Consider the following 18,359-nt stretch of genomic DNA (forward strand, 5'->3'; position numbering starts at 1 on the left):
AAAATTATATAGAGTTTAAACAGAAAACGATTATAGATATTTTATTTTGCTATTTATGCACAATCTTACATTTGTAAAATGGCAAATGACATTCTTATCTAAATTAAGCACTTTCGGCATTATATATTATATTTAAATAGCTAACTGAAAAGAGCAAACATTTAAGAAATAATCTCGAACATCTGGAAATACCTTTTCTATTTGAATGCAGTACTGTGAGCATACTCGTGTTACTATTTTCTTTCTCAAGGCGGCAAAGGCTATTGTGAGGCTGCCTGTAATTGGTGATTAATTTGGGGGTCTAGCTGATGTCATGGCCACTCTAGAATTAGGTTGTAAAACAATTTCTGCATTTGTCTTGGCATGTGAAACTGAAAGTTCTTTCCTTCAGTTGGAGTACCTTTGAGAGCCTGAAGTAGAGGTGGGCAAAGAATTGAGAGGAATATCCGATGTTTGCACCATATACATCTTTTATGTATATGGATTGAAAACACTGATTTCCTATACTTGCTAATGTTTACTTCCGATACTTTCTTAATTTTTAAGGTTTATCTATGTATGAGAGTCAGTGTAGACTGCCATCCATCCTAGATAAGAAGTGGTACATATGGCTGAAAAATTATACTGATAATGTGTAGTCCCGGAGTGTTTCTTTTTAAGATTTGTTCTACTTTGATTTACTACTGCCTGTATGACTCCATTGCCCTGAGAGGACCCACGGGTAAGGAAAAGTTCAACTCTATTGCCAGTTCTCTGAACAATGACCTAAAAGGCTAGACACTGACACAGTAGAGCAGCATGTGGGATCTATTTCTCAATGTCATAATGAAGTTGCGAAAGGTCAGCTGAAACTGGTTCCATAATGTCACCCTTTTAGATCACATAAATTATATATCTGCAAAGAAAAACTTTTTTTTGAGGCATTTACTCTGTGAAATAGCCTCAAATGGAAGTGACTTACCGTTTCCAGGTCTGTCATGGATGTTTGCCATTCTATGTGGGTGAAAACCTCATGCCTTGAATGTGTTTGCTTCTGAAAGGCTACTACACATGTGTGGAAGTCATCTTCACCCTGAGGAGGCAGGTCGGCTTTTACATGATGGGGGTCTACGCCCCAACCCTGCTCATTGTTGTTCTCTCCTGGCTTTCCTTCTGGATCAACCCGGACGCGAGTGCTGCCAGAGTGCCCCTGGGTAAGGTGTTCCATGCTTTTTTGTCACATCAGGAACAGATTATATCTTTATCTAACTTACCATATAATCAACTACTTTGAAACAATGAGTTTTAGAATTGTTAGCCACCAATTTCGGTGTTTAAAGACTTTCTTCAAAACTTGATATTGAACTAGATTTTCTCAATGTTTATGCACTCTATAATTAAGCTAAGTTTCTCTTTTCATGTCCTTGGAGTATTATAAGCAGTTAATCTATTTTTCTGTCATGAAATAATTATTTATAAGTGATTTTCACAGATAACTATGTCTAAAACCTTCAGTAGTGCCAAACTTAAAAATGAATAACTATTTCAAAGGAAGTCTTTCTGAAAAATAGTATGTATTATCACATACTCTTAGGAAATAGTAATATAATTTACTTTTTAAAAATTATGAAAAATCATGTAGCCATCATTTTCCCAACCATTGGTTATTGTGTGCTATATCAGGGCTGGTTGGCTGTCCGTTGAGGGCCATTGCTCTCCAGTTTATTTTTAATGCTTTGTGACATAGAAATACCACCAGCCAGTCTTTTGAAAATCGTGTCTGTATAATGGCTAAAAAGCCTTTGCTTAAGGAAATAAGCAAGCGCCCTTCCTATGGATAAATTGAATAAACTTCAAAATATGTACATTGCATCAACAAATTTTGGTTGGTTGGAGTGTTTCAAAATTTTGTATTACTGTGTGTCTGTGTGTTTTCTGAATATCACATGGAACTCACACAGGTAAGACTGTGAAATGTCTGACCTCCTCAGTGAGTATGTAGTTGCTACATTTAAATTTTCTTCCATCGAAAAGGCCTTGTGCAAATCTCTCTCCTGACTTATTGGAGGAATTAAATGAAATACAGATTTTAAAGAGTAGGAAACTAGGAAAGAAGCCATGAAAATGGCAATGTCATCTGAAGAAGAAATTTGGTTTTTTTACATCTAATTGAAATCACACAGACCAAATCTATAACCAAAAATGTGAGAAATTTCATCATGGATAAAAACTATGTATTATTACATGTATTATATTTACTGGGAAAATAACCAAAGAAACCTGAATTTAAATTCTTAGACTTGTCAAAAATATATATTTCTCTCAAATAATTTTTGTTGTTGTTATTTATTAGAAGTTTCTTATGTTCATGCAGTGATATAAATATCAGGCTTCCAAGACTACTTTGGAGACATCTCAATTTCTGACATATCCTTTAAGAATTTTTCATCTCCATTCATTGCAGGACTTCTGATACCAGGTTCCTGAGCTGTGACTTAATATCCAGGCTGAAAGTTCAATGGCTGAAAGTCAGTCTCTAGAGTTAACTTGGGTTTGAAAGCCAGTTCTGGATTTACTAGCTGTGACAAGTTGGACAACAGATTTAACTTCTTTAAAAATAACTCTGCTGAAATATCAATAGGGATGATAAAAATACCCAAGAAGCTCCAGGGAGTATTAAGAAAATGAGTGAAAGCCTATATTACACATTCAGGAGTTAATAATGAGCTACATTTTTATATTGCTTTACAGTTTGCAAAGCAGTTCTACATATTTTGATTCCTTCAGCAAATATTTGTTTTGTGTTATGTGTTAGGTACTATTAAAAAAGATGGGGATGTTGTTAACAAAATAAATAGCTAATAAATAGTTAATAAAATGCATTAAAACACTTCTTAGCTTCAATGAGTATATATGTTATTGGGAAGAAACAGGCACCAAATAAATAGAATATATTATATGTAAGATAGTGATGTAAGATAGCAAGTTTGGAGGTAGCAAACTGCTTGTTAGAAAGGCCTCAGTGAGAGGGTGATACTGGATAGAGACAAGAAGGAGGTGAAGAAATGAGTCATTTCTAGGACAGAGTGGGCCAGACAGTGATCATCTGGGCTGCATTCCTGAGGCAGGAGCATGCTTGGACATTGGGGGAACAAGGAGGTCACTGTGGCTGGAGCAGAACAAGTCAAAGGGAGAGTAGTGGGAAAGGAGGTCAGAAAGATAACAGTGATGAGGGGTGGACTATGTAGCATCTGATAAAAAATCCTGATGATTTTGAGCTTTTTCTTTTTTTTTTGATGGAGTCTTGCTCTGTTGCCCAGGCTGGAGTACAATGGCATGATCTTGGCTCACTGCAGCCTCCACCTCCCAGGTTCAAGTGATTCTCCTGCCTCAGCCTCCCAAGTAGCTGGGATTACAGGCACCCACCACCACGCCCAGCTAATTTTTGTATTTTTAGTAGAGACAGGGTTTCACCATGTCAGCCAGGCTGATATCGAACTGCTGACCTCGTGATCTGCCCGCCTCGACCTCCCAAAGTTCTGGGATTACAGGCGTGAGCCACTGCACTGGGCTGATTTTAGTTTTTATTCAGCATGAAATACAAAGTTGCTAAAGGCTTTTACACATGATCTGACTTAAATTTTAACCAGATCTCTTTGCTTACTTTGTTGAGAACAGAATGACCTCGGGCAAGAGCAGAAGCAAGGAAAGCAGTTAGGAGACAATTGCAATAATTCAGGTAAATATTTGGTCTAGTGAGTAGTAGTGCAGGTGCTGATAAATATTTGATGATGGGGCCGAGAGCAGTGGCTCACCCCTGTAATCCCAGCATTTTGGGAGGCAAAGGTGGGCAAATCACCTGAGGTCAGGAGTTGGAGACCAGCCTTGCCAACATGGTAAAACCCCGTCTCTACCAAAAATGCAAAAAATTAGCCAGGCATGGTGGTGGACACCTGTAACCCCAGTTACTCGGGAGGCTGAGGACTGAGAAATTGCTTGAACCCGGGTCTCAGAGGTTGCAATGAGCTGAGATTGCGCTACTGCACTCCAGCCTGGGCAACAGAGTGAGACTCCATCCCCCACCTCCCCCAGCAAAAAAGAAATTAGATGATTGGTGGTAGTGAAGGTTGAGATAAAAGGTATTTGTAGGTATGTTGAATGTGAGATTAAAGAAAGTAGAATCAGGGTTAACTTCAAGATTATTTTGGATGAAAAACTAGAAATATGAAATTGACCTTAGCCGAGATGGGCAAAGGTGCAAGTAAATACAGTGGCTTTGAGAAGATGGGCAGGCCAGGAGCTTTGCTTTAGACAGGTTAAGGTTCCAATGTCAGTTAGGTGGAGATATCAGATAGGCAGTTGGATATGCAAGTCTGGGTTTAATTGGAAATTTCAAAACTGGAGTAGGAATTTAAACTTTGTCAAAATATAGTTGGTTTTCAATCTCTGGTTGGAATCACAGGGGAGTGAGTGTAAGCAGAGAAATCTAAGAGGGACTAAGATAATGAGGAACAACCAGTATGATGCAGTTTCCTAAAAGTCAAGTGGACAAAGTATTTCTAGGTCAAGAAAGTGATCAACCAACTGTTCATGGATCAATGACTTTTAGAGCTAAAGGTTACCATTAGATTAAAGGAGCTGGGGAGGTCATTGGTGTCCATGGACAGTTTCTTCGAAGTGAGAAGAAGAAAGCCTGATTGGACTGGCTTCAGGAAAGAAGATGAGGGGGGGATTGGAGATATTTAGTATACATAACTCATTGGAGGTTGTTAACTATAAAAAGAAAAAGAATAAGAAAATAGCTAGGGTAAGAATAAAAGTCAAGAAAGTGTTTTTCATTTTTTAAAGGTAGATGAATTCATAGTATGTTTAGTTTGTTTTTGATGAAGGACAACCAGTAGTGAAGGAAAAACTGAGAGATGGAAAAAGTGCAGGAGCAGTGACCTTGAGAAAGGAAGGGGGATGAGATCCAGGAAATTGAGATATTGCCCTTTGCTAGGAGCAAAATGCATTTGCCCCAAAGGTAAGCAAACTCCTATAGAAGGCCAGAGAGTAGAATCAGGGTTGACTTCAACAAAGTCAATGAACCTTCATTTGAGGTTTGTGGGCCATATGGTTTCTGTCACTCCATTAAACTCTGCTCTTACATGTTCTATGGTAAAGCAGCCGTAGACAATATATAACTGAACAAGTATTGATGTGTTCTAACAAAACTTTATTTATAAAATAGATGGGTCAGATTGGCCTACAGGTCATAGTTTGCTGATCCCTGGTCCATAGTATCAGAAGAGAAGGCAGAGTATATGGACACAAAGGGAGGTAGATGGGTAGATATTTAAACAGTTGTGTGGGCTACCTCCTCTTATTTGGTGAGTTATACCAATTGATTTCTAGATGTTAGATGAGTTGTGAATTACTAGAACAAAAAGTGTTCGTAGTACTCCCTTTTCCTTTTAATGTTAGGCTATAGTAGTAATGTTCCATCTTTCATTCCTGATATTATTAAATCGTGAATTTTCTGTTTATTTTCTTGATCACTCAAGCTAAAGGATTTTTTATTTTATCGATATTTTCAAAGCACCAGCTTTTATCTCATTAATTTTCTCTATTTGTTTATTTTCCTTTTTATTGATTTTTAGCTATGTTTATTATTTCCTTTCTACTTACTTTGCATTTAATTTGATCTCTTTGTAATTGCTGAAAGTAGGACTCAGACAATTGGTTTTAGATCTTTCTTCTTTTCTAACATGAACATTTACAGTTGTAAATTTCTCTGTAAGCATTGCTTCAACTTCAGTGCACAAATTTTGGTTTATTGTATTTTCATCTTTCAGTTGAAATATTTCATAACTTATCTTGTGATTTCTTCTTTGGCCCATGGATTCTTTAGAAATGTAGAGTTTTTCCGGGTACCTGAATATGATTGCTTTCTAACTTAATTCCATCTTTGTCAGAGAATATACTCACGGATTTCAATTCTTTTATGTGTGTTGAGATTTTTTTTAAACAGCCCATTCTAGCATATGCCTCCTGGTAAACACCATGTGCACGTGCAGTGTGTATTAGTCATTGTTTGTTGTTGTGTTCTGTAAGTATCATTACCGTCAAGTTGGTTAGTAGCTCTGTTGAAATCTTTTATCTCTTTTGTGTAGTTATTGTTATTGGTGAGAGATGTTAAGATCTCCAATTATAATTATGGAATTATGCTGCAGGTATTTGGAAGGTCTGTTATTAGACCCTAAATTATAATTTTATCTAAAAAGAAAAGGAAATAATACTGACTCAGACTAAATTTCAGGATATCCAGTTAATATAGCTGTTTTGATTCTGCATATCTTTCCTTACTCTACTATTTTTCCCCTACATTCTCCCAAAGGATTAAATAAATAAGTTTACCAGTCTCTTTTGTTATGGCCTGTAGTTTTTATGTTCTAAAAGTTAGCAGACAACATAGAGCATAAAGTAATTACTTTAAATTGCCCTAGATTCCTTTTGCTTTTTTAAAAAATTAGTTTTGTATTCTACTTTTATTTTTCACCCAACCTTTTTGTGATTAACTTTCCCCATTGTTAACAAACATCAAAGATTCCCTGGAGAATTTTAGGTAAGGACTTTTGTCTTAAGCTATTTCTCCAAGTATGGAAGGATCTATGCACCGAACTATTGAAGTAACGTTTTGTAATACTCTTAACTAAGTAAACTATACTGTATCTTTTTCTGTTACACAAAATACTTTAGTTTCTGCTAAAGGGAATACATTTTTTAACAAATAACTTTCAATTATAAATGCAAAAAGATTAATAATTTGGGTCAAAGTTCCCTTTCCTTTTAGTATTCTTTAACTAAAAATTATGAAATGATAATATGCTAATATAATTTATTAATAGTACTTTTAAATGAATTTTCATTTTATTAACAACAATTTCAAATGTACAAATTTGGTGATTATCACAGTATGAGATAAATTATTTGGAGTTGAGACAGGAGTTGGCATGTGTGCACTTGCAATTGCTCCTTGACCTGCTCTGTTGATTGATGGCATTGGTTATTAATAGCAAATGCCATACTGTCTCTGCCTTCCATTTCTTTTCTTTTCCTTTCTTTCTTCCTCTCTTTTCTTTCCTTATTTTTTCTTCTCTTTTCTTTTTCTAGTTTTCAATTTTTCTCTTTTCACCAATACATTCCTAGTATATATGCTGTTAGGGAATTATTTTGCAGATTCTTCCTCTGTGATTGGATGGACAAGAAATCTGTGGACATTCCATAGACAATCATAGAGGTTACTGTATATATCTTGAAAAATTGAGATGATTTTATCATTATACAATTCTGTCTCCATGTTGATGAGCTAAATAACTTCAACCCTGACTTGTTTATGGAAGATTTTGCTCACTTCAACCTCCTTATATAGCTTATTTGATATATGCTAGATAAGGCTATATTATGATAATGCTGAAGTATTTTTACAAAGTAGCATTATTTGCTCAGATTTCTTATTTTTAGATAGAAAATGCTAATAGGTGTTTTCTATTATAATATGATTTTCCAAAGATAAGGCACATAGTGTGTGTTCACTTTCTTCTTCTTAACTTCTTCAACTTTCCTTCTTATATCTGATATGATAAAAGTCTTGAATTCACTACCATTGTTTCTAACCGAATGTGTGGAATTATGAATACTCCCCTTTTCCCTCCAAAATCTATAAATATTCTGTCACACCTTTTAAAGACAATCCTTTCATCTGTTTCTTCAATCAGTCCCCCTTTTCTGACACCAAAGCATCTTTACCTCACAAAGTCCTCTCTCTTTTCAGACATCTATCTGAATGATATTGGCTAATCTTTTCAAAAAGTTCTTTTAGATTCCCAGGTGCACTGTGCTGTGTCATGATCATCGGTTCTTTGTTCCTTGGCCTTTATCTAATCTTTCAATGTTTTCCTGACAAAGTCATCTTCTTTTCTATAGGCCCCCTCCCCATCTTTTTTACGGAAATTCTTCCAGTCATCCTGTTCATAACTTTGTCTCAATTTTTTCCTTCTTCCTTGAATCAGTAACTCTTTTCAAATGTTTTCTCTATTTTTTTCACATCTGTCCTATCATAACCTAGGCCTTCATTTCCTTATACTTTGTTTCCCCAACTACTAATTTTCTTTCTCAGTCTATTTTGTATATCCACACCAAAGTAATGCTACTTAAATATTCTTTTGATAATGTAATTTCTCTTTCCTTAATTCCAAATTTCTGAATATTCTCTACCAAACATGGTATAAAAATCCACTACAGAACTCTGAAGGCCTTCTATAATCTGAAATTATTCTCTATTTCATCATAAAGTTTCTAATCTATCAGGATAAATATTCAGGTATACAGCTAAGCTTACTAAAATATAATATCTTCTAGGTTATTAATCAGCATGAAATGCTATGGAAACAGAGAGGATAGTGTCAAAATAGTTTATCTCAAGGAAATAAGTTAGGCTTGTTTTTGATTTGTAATTTGACTCACAAAATTTGGCAAAGAATAGAAAAATTAACTTAGAATGACAGTTTGCCAAGTTAATTCCCATGGCTATAATCAACTGTAGTTTAGGGCAGTAATTGATAAGGTCTTGGATTTTTATGTTACTTTCCACTTTTGACCACAGTTTGATTGCACTGTGGTCTGAGAGACAGTTAATGTAAGACCTACATTAACTTTTAAAATATAGTTCTATTAATTAGTTTTTAGTTTTCCTTAGGGCCAAGGATAATTATAGTAAAAGTAAACTAGGAGCTTATCAAGTTGTTATATATTGAATATTGTTTTCATCTGCAAAGTTATATTTGCTTAACGTGTTTCTTTCTAATAGAGAGTATCTTAGGTTCTTGAATGCAAAAAACACTTTTCAGAAGCTTCTGAAATGATGCAATTGATATATTTTTCAATGTTTAACTGATTATTAATACTAATATAGTGTTTATAATTTCATAGGAAGGGAAAAGAGAGCCAAGTAGACATTTAATTATTATGGTGATATATATACATTAATTCTCATAACTGGCCAAATCTAAGAAGAAAAAATTATACTCAACCCAGTATGTGAGATGGACTCACAGAGCCAAGTCAGATCTGTTTTCTATTTCAAGTAAAGTGAGTCTCCCTTGACACTGAATGAGGTTCCTTTTCTGACTCAGCATGTTCCTGGTAGCCCATGCCAATAGGTTATAACTATAAAATATATTTCATCATCTTCTCTCTTGAAAATACGAAGGAAAGGAAAAAGAGAGAGGAATGGGAGGGAGAGTGGCAATTGGGAAGAGAAAGAGAGCAATAAATTATTGCAGTTCTTCTTTGGAGTCTGACAATTACTTTACTTAAATTAGTATATAATGTGTTAGCTTTCATTGAAGGGTTACCATTACATGGAGCAGACCTTCATACCTTTCTTTGGAAATCTGGAATCATATGTTCTCCCTAAACAGGAATATTTCCTGCTGTGTCTTTTCTATTAGTTTTTTTTATTATGAACCTTATCAAAACATTGCTTTATATGTTCTGTTCTTGCTCTGATTTAGTTGCTCATGGGGACAAAACTCAGCTCTATAACTGAAATCTTTCTCAAACAAAGCTGAAAAATAACATACATAATCTGTCTAATAAGAGCTCTGTGGCTTCCTCAGAGATACTATACAATAGTTTTAGCCATCTTTAATATTGAAAACAGGTCCAAATTATATTTTTATACCCTGGTTTAAATTTCTATTTATTTTTTAAAATCCTAAGTATTTACAGAATCCTCAACCATAGTCAATAGTCCTTACAGAAAAGGCATGTACCTATTATTTCTTCTAGTCTTTGAGCTTTAAGGGGACCTGACAAATTGTTCGTGGGTCATTGGAAGTTACTGGAGACGGATTTAGTCAAAGAGTAATGACCGCAGAACATCTCATAGGGATAAAAAGCAACTTTCATTCCTCTTTCTGTTTCTGTAGGTATCTTCTCAGTCCTCAGCTTGGCCTCTGAGTGCACAACCCTCGCCGCTGAGCTTCCCAAAGTTTCCTATGTGAAGGCTCTTGATGTTTGGCTTATTGCTTGCCTTCTCTTTGGGTTTGCTTCCCTGGTGGAGTATGCAGTTGTCCAGGTGATGCTGAACAACCCCAAAAGGGTTGAAGCCGAAAAAGCCAGAATTGCTAAGGCTGAGCAAGCAGATGGAAAAGGTGGAAATGCGGCTAAAAAGAATACTGTGAATGGAACAGGGACTCCCGTTCATATTAGCACTTTGCAGGTAAGGATAAAATTATCCCATGAAATCATTTCCCCCAACCTCTTCATAGTGTCAAGAGAGAGACACCTTTGTGTATGTGACAAGTTTTGATGGAATTGGCATTTGCTTATTTTTCTCTCACAGATAAAAACAAACTGAGCACAACACAATTTTTGGGAAAGGTGCTTTTTAGAAAATATTCAGAACGTTTAGGTCAAATACCACTTAAGGAAAAACGTAATGCCTTATTAAATTTTTTGAGGACTTTGCACTGAGTTTAAGGATTCAACTCTGCTTTGATGGTCACCACTGAATATGGAGACCTTGCTGGATGGAGCACAGACCTTCCTATTGTTTCTCATTCGATGTATCTTAATGAAAGGCCCAAGGACTGTGGGGCATCACTGATCATCTGCCTTACATAAAAAGGCTTGGAGAAGCCCATGCTCGTGATTAAATCACCCACCATTCCCCATTACATTAGAGAGCTTCACATGGAGCATGTCAGGCAGGCTACTTGTTTATTGGATGTCTGGCTCAGGGAAACAATGCCTGCAGTTAGGAATCTGTCCCTCCCAGCAGTGAGTGGCAGAAGGAATATTTAAGATTTTACCCCATAACCCTGCCTTGTCAATTAATTATGGGTTTAAGAATAGTGGGCAATGGTAAATCTCAACGTGCCAGCCTGTGTAAAGTATTGAGGTTAGCTGTCCATTTACCCCAATGTGCCCCTCACTGATGCCCTCTGGATGGGTGGACCAGTCAACCAGAAGACCATTTCCACTGAGCTAAGAGCAGTAAATTCCACAAAAGACCAATAGGTCCATTCCATCCTACAACCTTGAAAATCTTACCTTCCGTGCTTTTCCTCTGGTCCCACAATTGCTCTATCAGTTTGTTAATCACCACTAGTCCCCTTACCTAGAATGCTAGACTAGTATACCGCATGTGGTTCTTAGATGCAGAAGCAAAGGAACCATGCTTGTATGGTGCTGCCTGTGGCCTTTAAAAAACTGTTTAAGTCATTTATACTCATTTTCTGAGCCTAAAGCCAAGACCCTCTGCAAATACTTAACTGAAACCTTCAGGGAGGCTTATTGAGGCCTTAGAACTCTTTTATGCCTTTCATGAAGAATAAGGATAAAATTTGCATTAATCCAGCACTATCTTGGCCTTAAAGATGTCCTCAATATATCTTTTTCATACTTCTACATCCATTATTTCTATATCATTATATTTGAAGTGAGTTTCTTGTAGACAACATATAGTTGGTGTTTGGTATTTAAACTGCTCTGCCATTCTCTTATGTTTGAATTGGTATATTTAGATCACTTCCATTTAACGTAATTATTGATATAGTAAGGCTTTACTCTACGTTTTATTTTTCTTTGTTTTGTTTATTTTGGTTTTTTGTTTCTCTATCTTCTTTTTCCTTTTTTTTTTTTTTTTGAGATGGAGTTTCACTCTTGTTGCCCAGGCTGGAGTGCAATGGCGTGATCTCGGCTCACTGCAACATCTGCCTCTCAGGTTCAAATGATTCTCCTGCCTCAGCCTCCCGAGTAGCTGGGATTACAGGCGCCCGCCACCATGTCTGGCTAATTTTGTATTTTCAGTAGAGATGGGGTTTCTCCATGTTGGTCAGGTTGGTCTTGAACTCCTGACCTCAGGTGATCCGCTCACCTTGGCCTCCCAAAGTGCTGAGATTACAGGCATGAGCCACTGCACTTGGCCCTCTTTTTCCTTTTTTAATGTGGGTTCCTTGAACATTTTTTTAGAATTTCATTTTGAGCTTTCTATGTTGTTTTTAAGTGTATCTCTTTGTTTAACTTCTTTAGTGGTTGGTCTGGATAAGTTATGCATGCATAACATCACGATCTATTAGTGTGATCATTTTGCTAGTTTTTGTGATGTTTAAAAAGTTACCTCTCTTTCATCCCTTAAGCTGATGTTTATAATTGTCTTAAATACTTCACATACATTTAGAGCCACATTATAGTTTTTGCATCACCATCAAATATAATTTAGAAAACTCAAGGAGAAGAAAATGTTATTGTATATTTTTGCTATGTTTTTCTTTCATCTTCATATGTTCCAAGGTTATATCTCTTTTATTATTTTCTGTTTAGAGAATTTCCTTGTTTTTTGTTTTTGAGGCAGAGTCTCACTCTGTCACCCAGGCTGGGGTGCAGTGGCATGATCTCAGCTCATGCAACCTCCACCTCCTGGATTCAAGCAATCCTCCCACCTAAGCCTCCCAATTAGTTGGGACCACAGGTGTGTGCCACACCACACTTGGCTAAGTTTTATATTTTTAGTAGAGACAGGGTTTCCTCATGTTGGCCAGACTGGTCTCAAATTCCTGGCCTCAAATTCCTGGCCTCAAGTGATCCACCTGCTTCAGCCTCCCAAAAGTGCTGGGAATACAGGCATGAGCCACCGCGCCTTTTCGGGAATTTCCTTTACCCATTTTTGGATAGGTCTGCAGGTGACACATTTTTTTCACTTTCCCTTTATCTGAGAATGTCTTGATTTCTCCTTCATTGTTGAAAGATATTTTCTCTAGATGTAGGATTGTAAGGTTACAATTCTATATGCATTTCTTTTAGTGCCTAAAAAGTATTGTGTTCACTTCCTTCTGGCCTCCATGGCTTCTGATGAAAACTAATTGTTCTAATTGCTTTTCCCCTGTAGGTAAAGTGTCACTTATCTCTAGATGCTTTCAAAAAGTTGTTTGGTCTTTTGGTCGAGTAGTGATCAGAAGTTTAATTATGACATGTCTCTGTGTGGATTTCTTTGAGTTGATCTTGTTTGGGATTTTTCTCAGCTTGTTGAAAATGTAGGTGTATGTTTCTTGTCAAATTTGGAGTTTTCAGCTATTAATTATTTCTTTGTGCACTTTTCCTGCCTTGCCCTCACTCTTCTCTTTTCAAGACTCCGATAACACAAATGCTAGATTTGTGATAGAATTGTCCCTGGGTACTGTAGGAGACTGGTTTTAGGACTCTTATCAGATACCAAGGTCTGCTAATGCTCAAGTCCCTTGTATAAAATGTGAAACTTGGACATTTATTATTTTTGCTTATGATTGCTTTGGCTATTCAGGCTCTTTTTTAGTTCCGTATGAGTTTTAGGATTGTTTTCTCTAATTCTGTGAAAAATGGTGTTGGCATTTTGATAGAAATTACATTGAATCTATAGATTGCTTTGGGCAGTATGGTCATTTTCATGATATTGATTATTCCAATCCATGAGTATGGGATGTGTTTCCATTTGTTTGTGTAAGGGTATTCTAATTTTTTTGCTACTTTCTAAGAGAAATTGAGTTCTTAATTTGATTCTCAACTTGGTCATTGTTGGTGTATAGCAGTACTACTGATTTGTGTACATTGATTTTGTAACTTTGTACATTGATTTTGTAGACTTTACTGAATTCGTTTATCAAATCTAGGAGTCTTTTGGAGGAGTCTCTAGGGCTTTCTAGGTACACAGTCACATCATTGTTGAACAGCAATAATCTGACTTCCTCTTTTCTAATTCGGACGCCCTTTCTTTCTTTCTCTTACCTGGTTGCCCTGGCTGGGACTTCTTGGACAATGTCTTCTGTAATCTCCCAGTACACTGATTTTTTTCCTCTGCCCTTTACATTTTCCTGTTGATCTAATCTATGAGTTTTACAGTTTCCATTTGGTATGTGTGTATTTTTTTCATTTGTTCCAATCATGTTCATAATTGGTCACTGAATAATTTTTATCATGAATGTTGTAATATCTTTCTCAGATTTCTCAGAATTCTCAGATTGTTGTTGCACAGTTTGAAATCTTTTGTTATACAGTTTGAGATCTTTCCCAGTTTTTTGTATGATGAGTGATTTTGTATTAAAACTTGGACATTTTGATATTACATTATGAGACTCCGAATCGTGTTTAAGCCTTCTGTTTTAACTTGCTTTCTCTGGCTCTGTTCTGTCAGGGGAAGGATGAGTGCTGCTTCATTACTTCCAAGTGGATGTACAAGTCCAGGTTTCCCACTTCGTCAGGGTAGAGCTCCTTGATACTGCTGGGCGGGATTGGGGGTCACCAGTTCCCCATGTTGTCTCTACCAACACAGCAGCAGGGGTTGCCTTCCTAACCAATTGGTGTTGGTGGAAGTCCTGACCCTCCAGGGCCCACTGTGACATCACCTCAGCATGGAAGAGGAGGAGCCTCTTGTTACTGCTGGGTGTAGGTTTAAGTCCATACTCCCTACATAGTTTCCACAGACACTATGGCAGGGATCAGGGCCTTGTTACTGGTCTACAGTGATGGAAGTCCTCAATCACCACTTGACACTGTACTTCAGTGTGGATCGGGCTGCCTCATCACAGACTTTTAATGATTACACTTTAAATTCTAGGGTACATGTGCACAATGTGCAGGTTTGTTACATATGTATACGTGTGCCATGTTGGTGTGCTGCACCCGTTAACTCATCATTTACATTAGGTATATCTCCTAATGCTATCCCTCCCTGCTCCCCCGACCCCACGACAGGCCGGGGTGTGTGACGTTCCCTACCCTGTGTCCAAGTGATCTCATTGTTCAATTCCCACCTATGAGTGAGAACACGCGGTGTTTGGTGTTCTGTCTTTGTGATAGTTTGCTCAGAATGATTGTTTCCAGCTTCATCCGTGTCCCTACATAGGACATGAACTCATCCTTTTTATGGCTGCATAGTATTCCATGGTGTATGTGTGCCACATTTTCTTAATCCAGTCTATCACTGATGGACATATGGGTTGGTTCCAAGTCTTTGCTAATGTGAATAGTGCCGCAATAAACATATGTGTGCATGTGTCTTTATAGCAGCATGATTTATAATCCTTTAGATATATGCCCAGTAATGAGATGGCTGGGTCAAATGGTATTTCTAGTTCTAGATCCTTGAGGAATTGCCACACTGTCTTCTACAATGGTTGAAATAGTTACAGTCCCACCAACAGTGTAAAAGCATTCCTATTTCTCCACATCCTCTCCAGCACCTGTTGTTTCTTGACTTTAACGATCACCATTCTAACTGGTTTGAAATGGTATCTCATTGTGGTTTTGATTTGCATTTCTCTGATGACCAGTTATGATGAGCATTTTTTCATGTGTCTGTTGGCTGCATAAATGTCTTCTTTTAAGAAGTGTCTGTTCATATCCTTTGCCCACTTTTTGATGGGTTTTTTTTTCTTGTAAATGTGTTTCAGTTCTTTGTAGATCCTGGATATTAGCCCTTTGTCAGATGGGTAGATTGTAAAAATTTTCTCCCATTCTGTAGGTTGCCTGTTCACTCTGACGGTGGTTTCTTTTGCTGTGCAGAAGCTCTTTAGTTTAATTAGATCCCATTTGTCAATTTTGGCTTTTGTTGCCATTGCTTTTGGTGTTTTAGTCATGAAGTCATTGCTCATGCCTATGTCCTGAATGGTATTGCCTAGGTTTTCTTCTAGAGTTTTTATGATTTTAGGTCTAACATTTAAGTCTTTAATCCATCTTGAATTAATTTTTGTATAAGGTGTAAGGAAGGGATCCAGTTTCAGCTTTCCACATGTGGCTAGCCAGTTTTCCCAGCACCATTTATTAAATAGAGATTCATTTCCTTATTTCTTGTTTTTGTCAGGTTTGTCAAAGATCAGATGGTTGTAGATGTGTGGTATTATTTCCAAGGGCTCTATTCTGTTCCGTTGGTCTATATCTCTGTTTTGGTACCAGTACCATGCTGTTTTAGTTACTGTAGCCTTGTAGTAGAGTTTGAAGTCAGGTAGCGTGATGCCTCCAGCTTTGTTCTTTTTGCTTAGGATTGTCTTGGCAATGCAGGCTCTTTTTAGGTTCCATATGACCTTCAAAGTAGTTTTTTCCAATTCTATGAAGAAAGTCATTGCTAGCTTGATGGGGATGGCATTGAATCTATAAATTACTTTGGGCAGTATAGCCATTTTCACGATATTGATTCTTCCTATCCATGAGCATGGACTGTTCTTCCATTTGTTTGTATCCTCTTTTATTTCCTTGAACTATTTCCTAGTTCGCAGTTCTCCTTGAAGAGGTCCTCCACATCCCTTGTAAGTTGGATTCCTAGGTATTTTATTCTCTTTGAAGCAATTGTGAATGGGAGTTCACTCATGATTTGGCTCTCTGTTTTTCTGTTATTGGTGTATAGGAATGCTTGTGATTTTTGCACATAGATTTTGTATCCTGAGACTTTGCTGAAGTTGCTTATCAGCTTAAGGAGATTTTGGGCTGAGGCAATGGGGTTTTCTAAATATACAATCATGTCATCTGCAAACACGGACAACTTGACTTCCTCTTTTCCTAATTGACTACCTTTTATTTCTTTCTCCTGCTTGATTGCCTTGGCCAGAACTTCCAACACTATGTTGAATAGGAATGCTAAGAGAGAGCATCCCTGTCTTGTGCCAGTTTTCAAAGGAATGCTTTCAGTTTTTGCCCATTAAGTATGATATTGGGCTGTGGGTTTGTCATAAATAGCCCTTATTATTTTGAGATATGTCCCATCAATACCTAATTTATTGAGAGTTTTTAGCATGAAGGATGTTGAATTTTGTTGAAGGCCTTTTCTGCATCTATTGAGATAATCATCTGGTTTTTTGTCTTTGGTTCTGTTTATAGGATGGATTACATTTATTGGTTTGCATATGTTGAACCAGCCTTGCATCCCAGGGATGAGGCAAATGTGATCGTGGTGGATAACCTTTTTGATGTGCTGCTGGATTCGGTTTGCCAGTATTTTATTGAGGATTTTGGCATCGATGTTCATCAGGGATATTCATCTAAAATTCTCTTTTTTTGTTGTGGCTCTGCCAGGCTTTGGTATCAGGATGATGTTGGCCTCATTAAATGAATTAGGGAGGATTCCCTCTTTTTCTGTTGATTGGAATAGTTTCAGAAGGAATAGTACCAACTCCTCTTTGTACCTCTGGTAGAATTTGGCTGTGAATCCATCTGGTCCTGGACTTTTTTTGGTTGGTAGGCTATTAATTATTGCCTCAAATTCAGAATCTGCTATTGGTCTATTCAGGGATTCAACTTCTTCCTGGTTTAGCCTTGGGAGGGTGTCTGTGTCGAGGAATTTATCCATTTCTTCTAGATTTTCTAGTTTATTTGTGTAGAGGTGTTTATAGTATTCTCTGATGGTAGTTTGTATTTCTGCGGGATTGGTGGTGATATACCCTTTATCACTTTTTATTGCATCTGTTTGATTCTTCTCTCTTTTCTTCTTTATTAGTCTTGCTAGTGGTCTATCGATTTTGTTCATCTTTTCAAAAAACCAGCTCCTAGATTCATTGATTTTTGAAGAGTTTTTTGTGCCTCTGTCTCCTTCAGTTCTGCTGTGATCTTAGTTATGTCTTGCCTTCTGCTAGCTTTTGAATGTGTTTGCTCTTGCTTCTCTAGTTCTTTTAATTGTGATGTTAGGGTGTCAATTTTAGATCTTCCTGCTTTATCTTGTGGGCATTTAGTGCTATAAATTTCCCTCTACACACTGCTTTAAATGTGTCCCAGAGATTCTGGTATGTTGTGTCTTTGTCCTCATTGGTTTCAAAGAACATCTTTATTTCTGCCTTCATTTCGTTATGTATCCAGTAGTCATTCAGGAGCAGGTTGTTCAGTTTCCATGTAGTTGAGCAGTTTTGAGTGAGTTTCTTAATCCTGAGTTCTAGTTTGATTGCACTGTGGTCTGAGAGACAGTTTATTATAATTTCTGTTCTTTTACATTTGCTGAGGAGTGCTTTACTTCCAACTATGTAGTCAATTTTGGAATAAGTGTGATGTGGTGCTGAGAAGAATGTATACTCTGTTGATTTGGGGTGGGGAGTTCTGTAGCTGTCTATTAGGCCCGCTTGGTGCAGAGCTGAGTTCAATTCCTGGATATCTTTGTTATCTTTCTGTGTCGTTGATCTGACTCATGTTGACAGTGGGGTGTTAAAGTCTCCCATTCTTATTATGTGGGAGTCTAAGTCTCTTTGTAGGTCTCTAAAGACTTGCTTTATGAATCTGGGTGCTTCTGTATTGGGTGCCTATATATTCAGGATAGTTAGCTCTTCTTGTTGAATTGATCCCTTTATCATTATGTAATGGCTTTCTTTGTCTCTTTTGATCTT

At 37.0% G+C, this 18,359-nt stretch overlaps 1 protein-coding gene across 3 annotated transcripts in view; it reads left to right on the forward strand.

Annotated features, from left to right (window-relative positions):
• GLRB (glycine receptor beta) overlaps nt 1-18,359 on the forward strand; it is a 96,194-nt gene that overhangs the window by 66,890 nt on the left and 10,945 nt on the right. For all 3 annotated transcript variants that reach the window (XM_004040556.5, XM_055384213.2, XM_019026063.4), the window contains exons 8-9: nt 1,041-1,193; nt 9,951-10,243. In XM_004040556.5, coding sequence (XP_004040604.1) covers nt 1,041-1,193; nt 9,951-10,243 — 446 coding nt within the window. The remainder of the gene's footprint in view (nt 1-1,040; nt 1,194-9,950; nt 10,244-18,359) is intronic.

Source organism: Gorilla gorilla, chromosome 3, assembly GCF_029281585.2.
Source record: "Gorilla gorilla gorilla isolate KB3781 chromosome 3, NHGRI_mGorGor1-v2.1_pri, whole genome shotgun sequence".
NCBI classification, from domain to species: domain Eukaryota; kingdom Metazoa; phylum Chordata; class Mammalia; order Primates; family Hominidae; genus Gorilla; species Gorilla gorilla.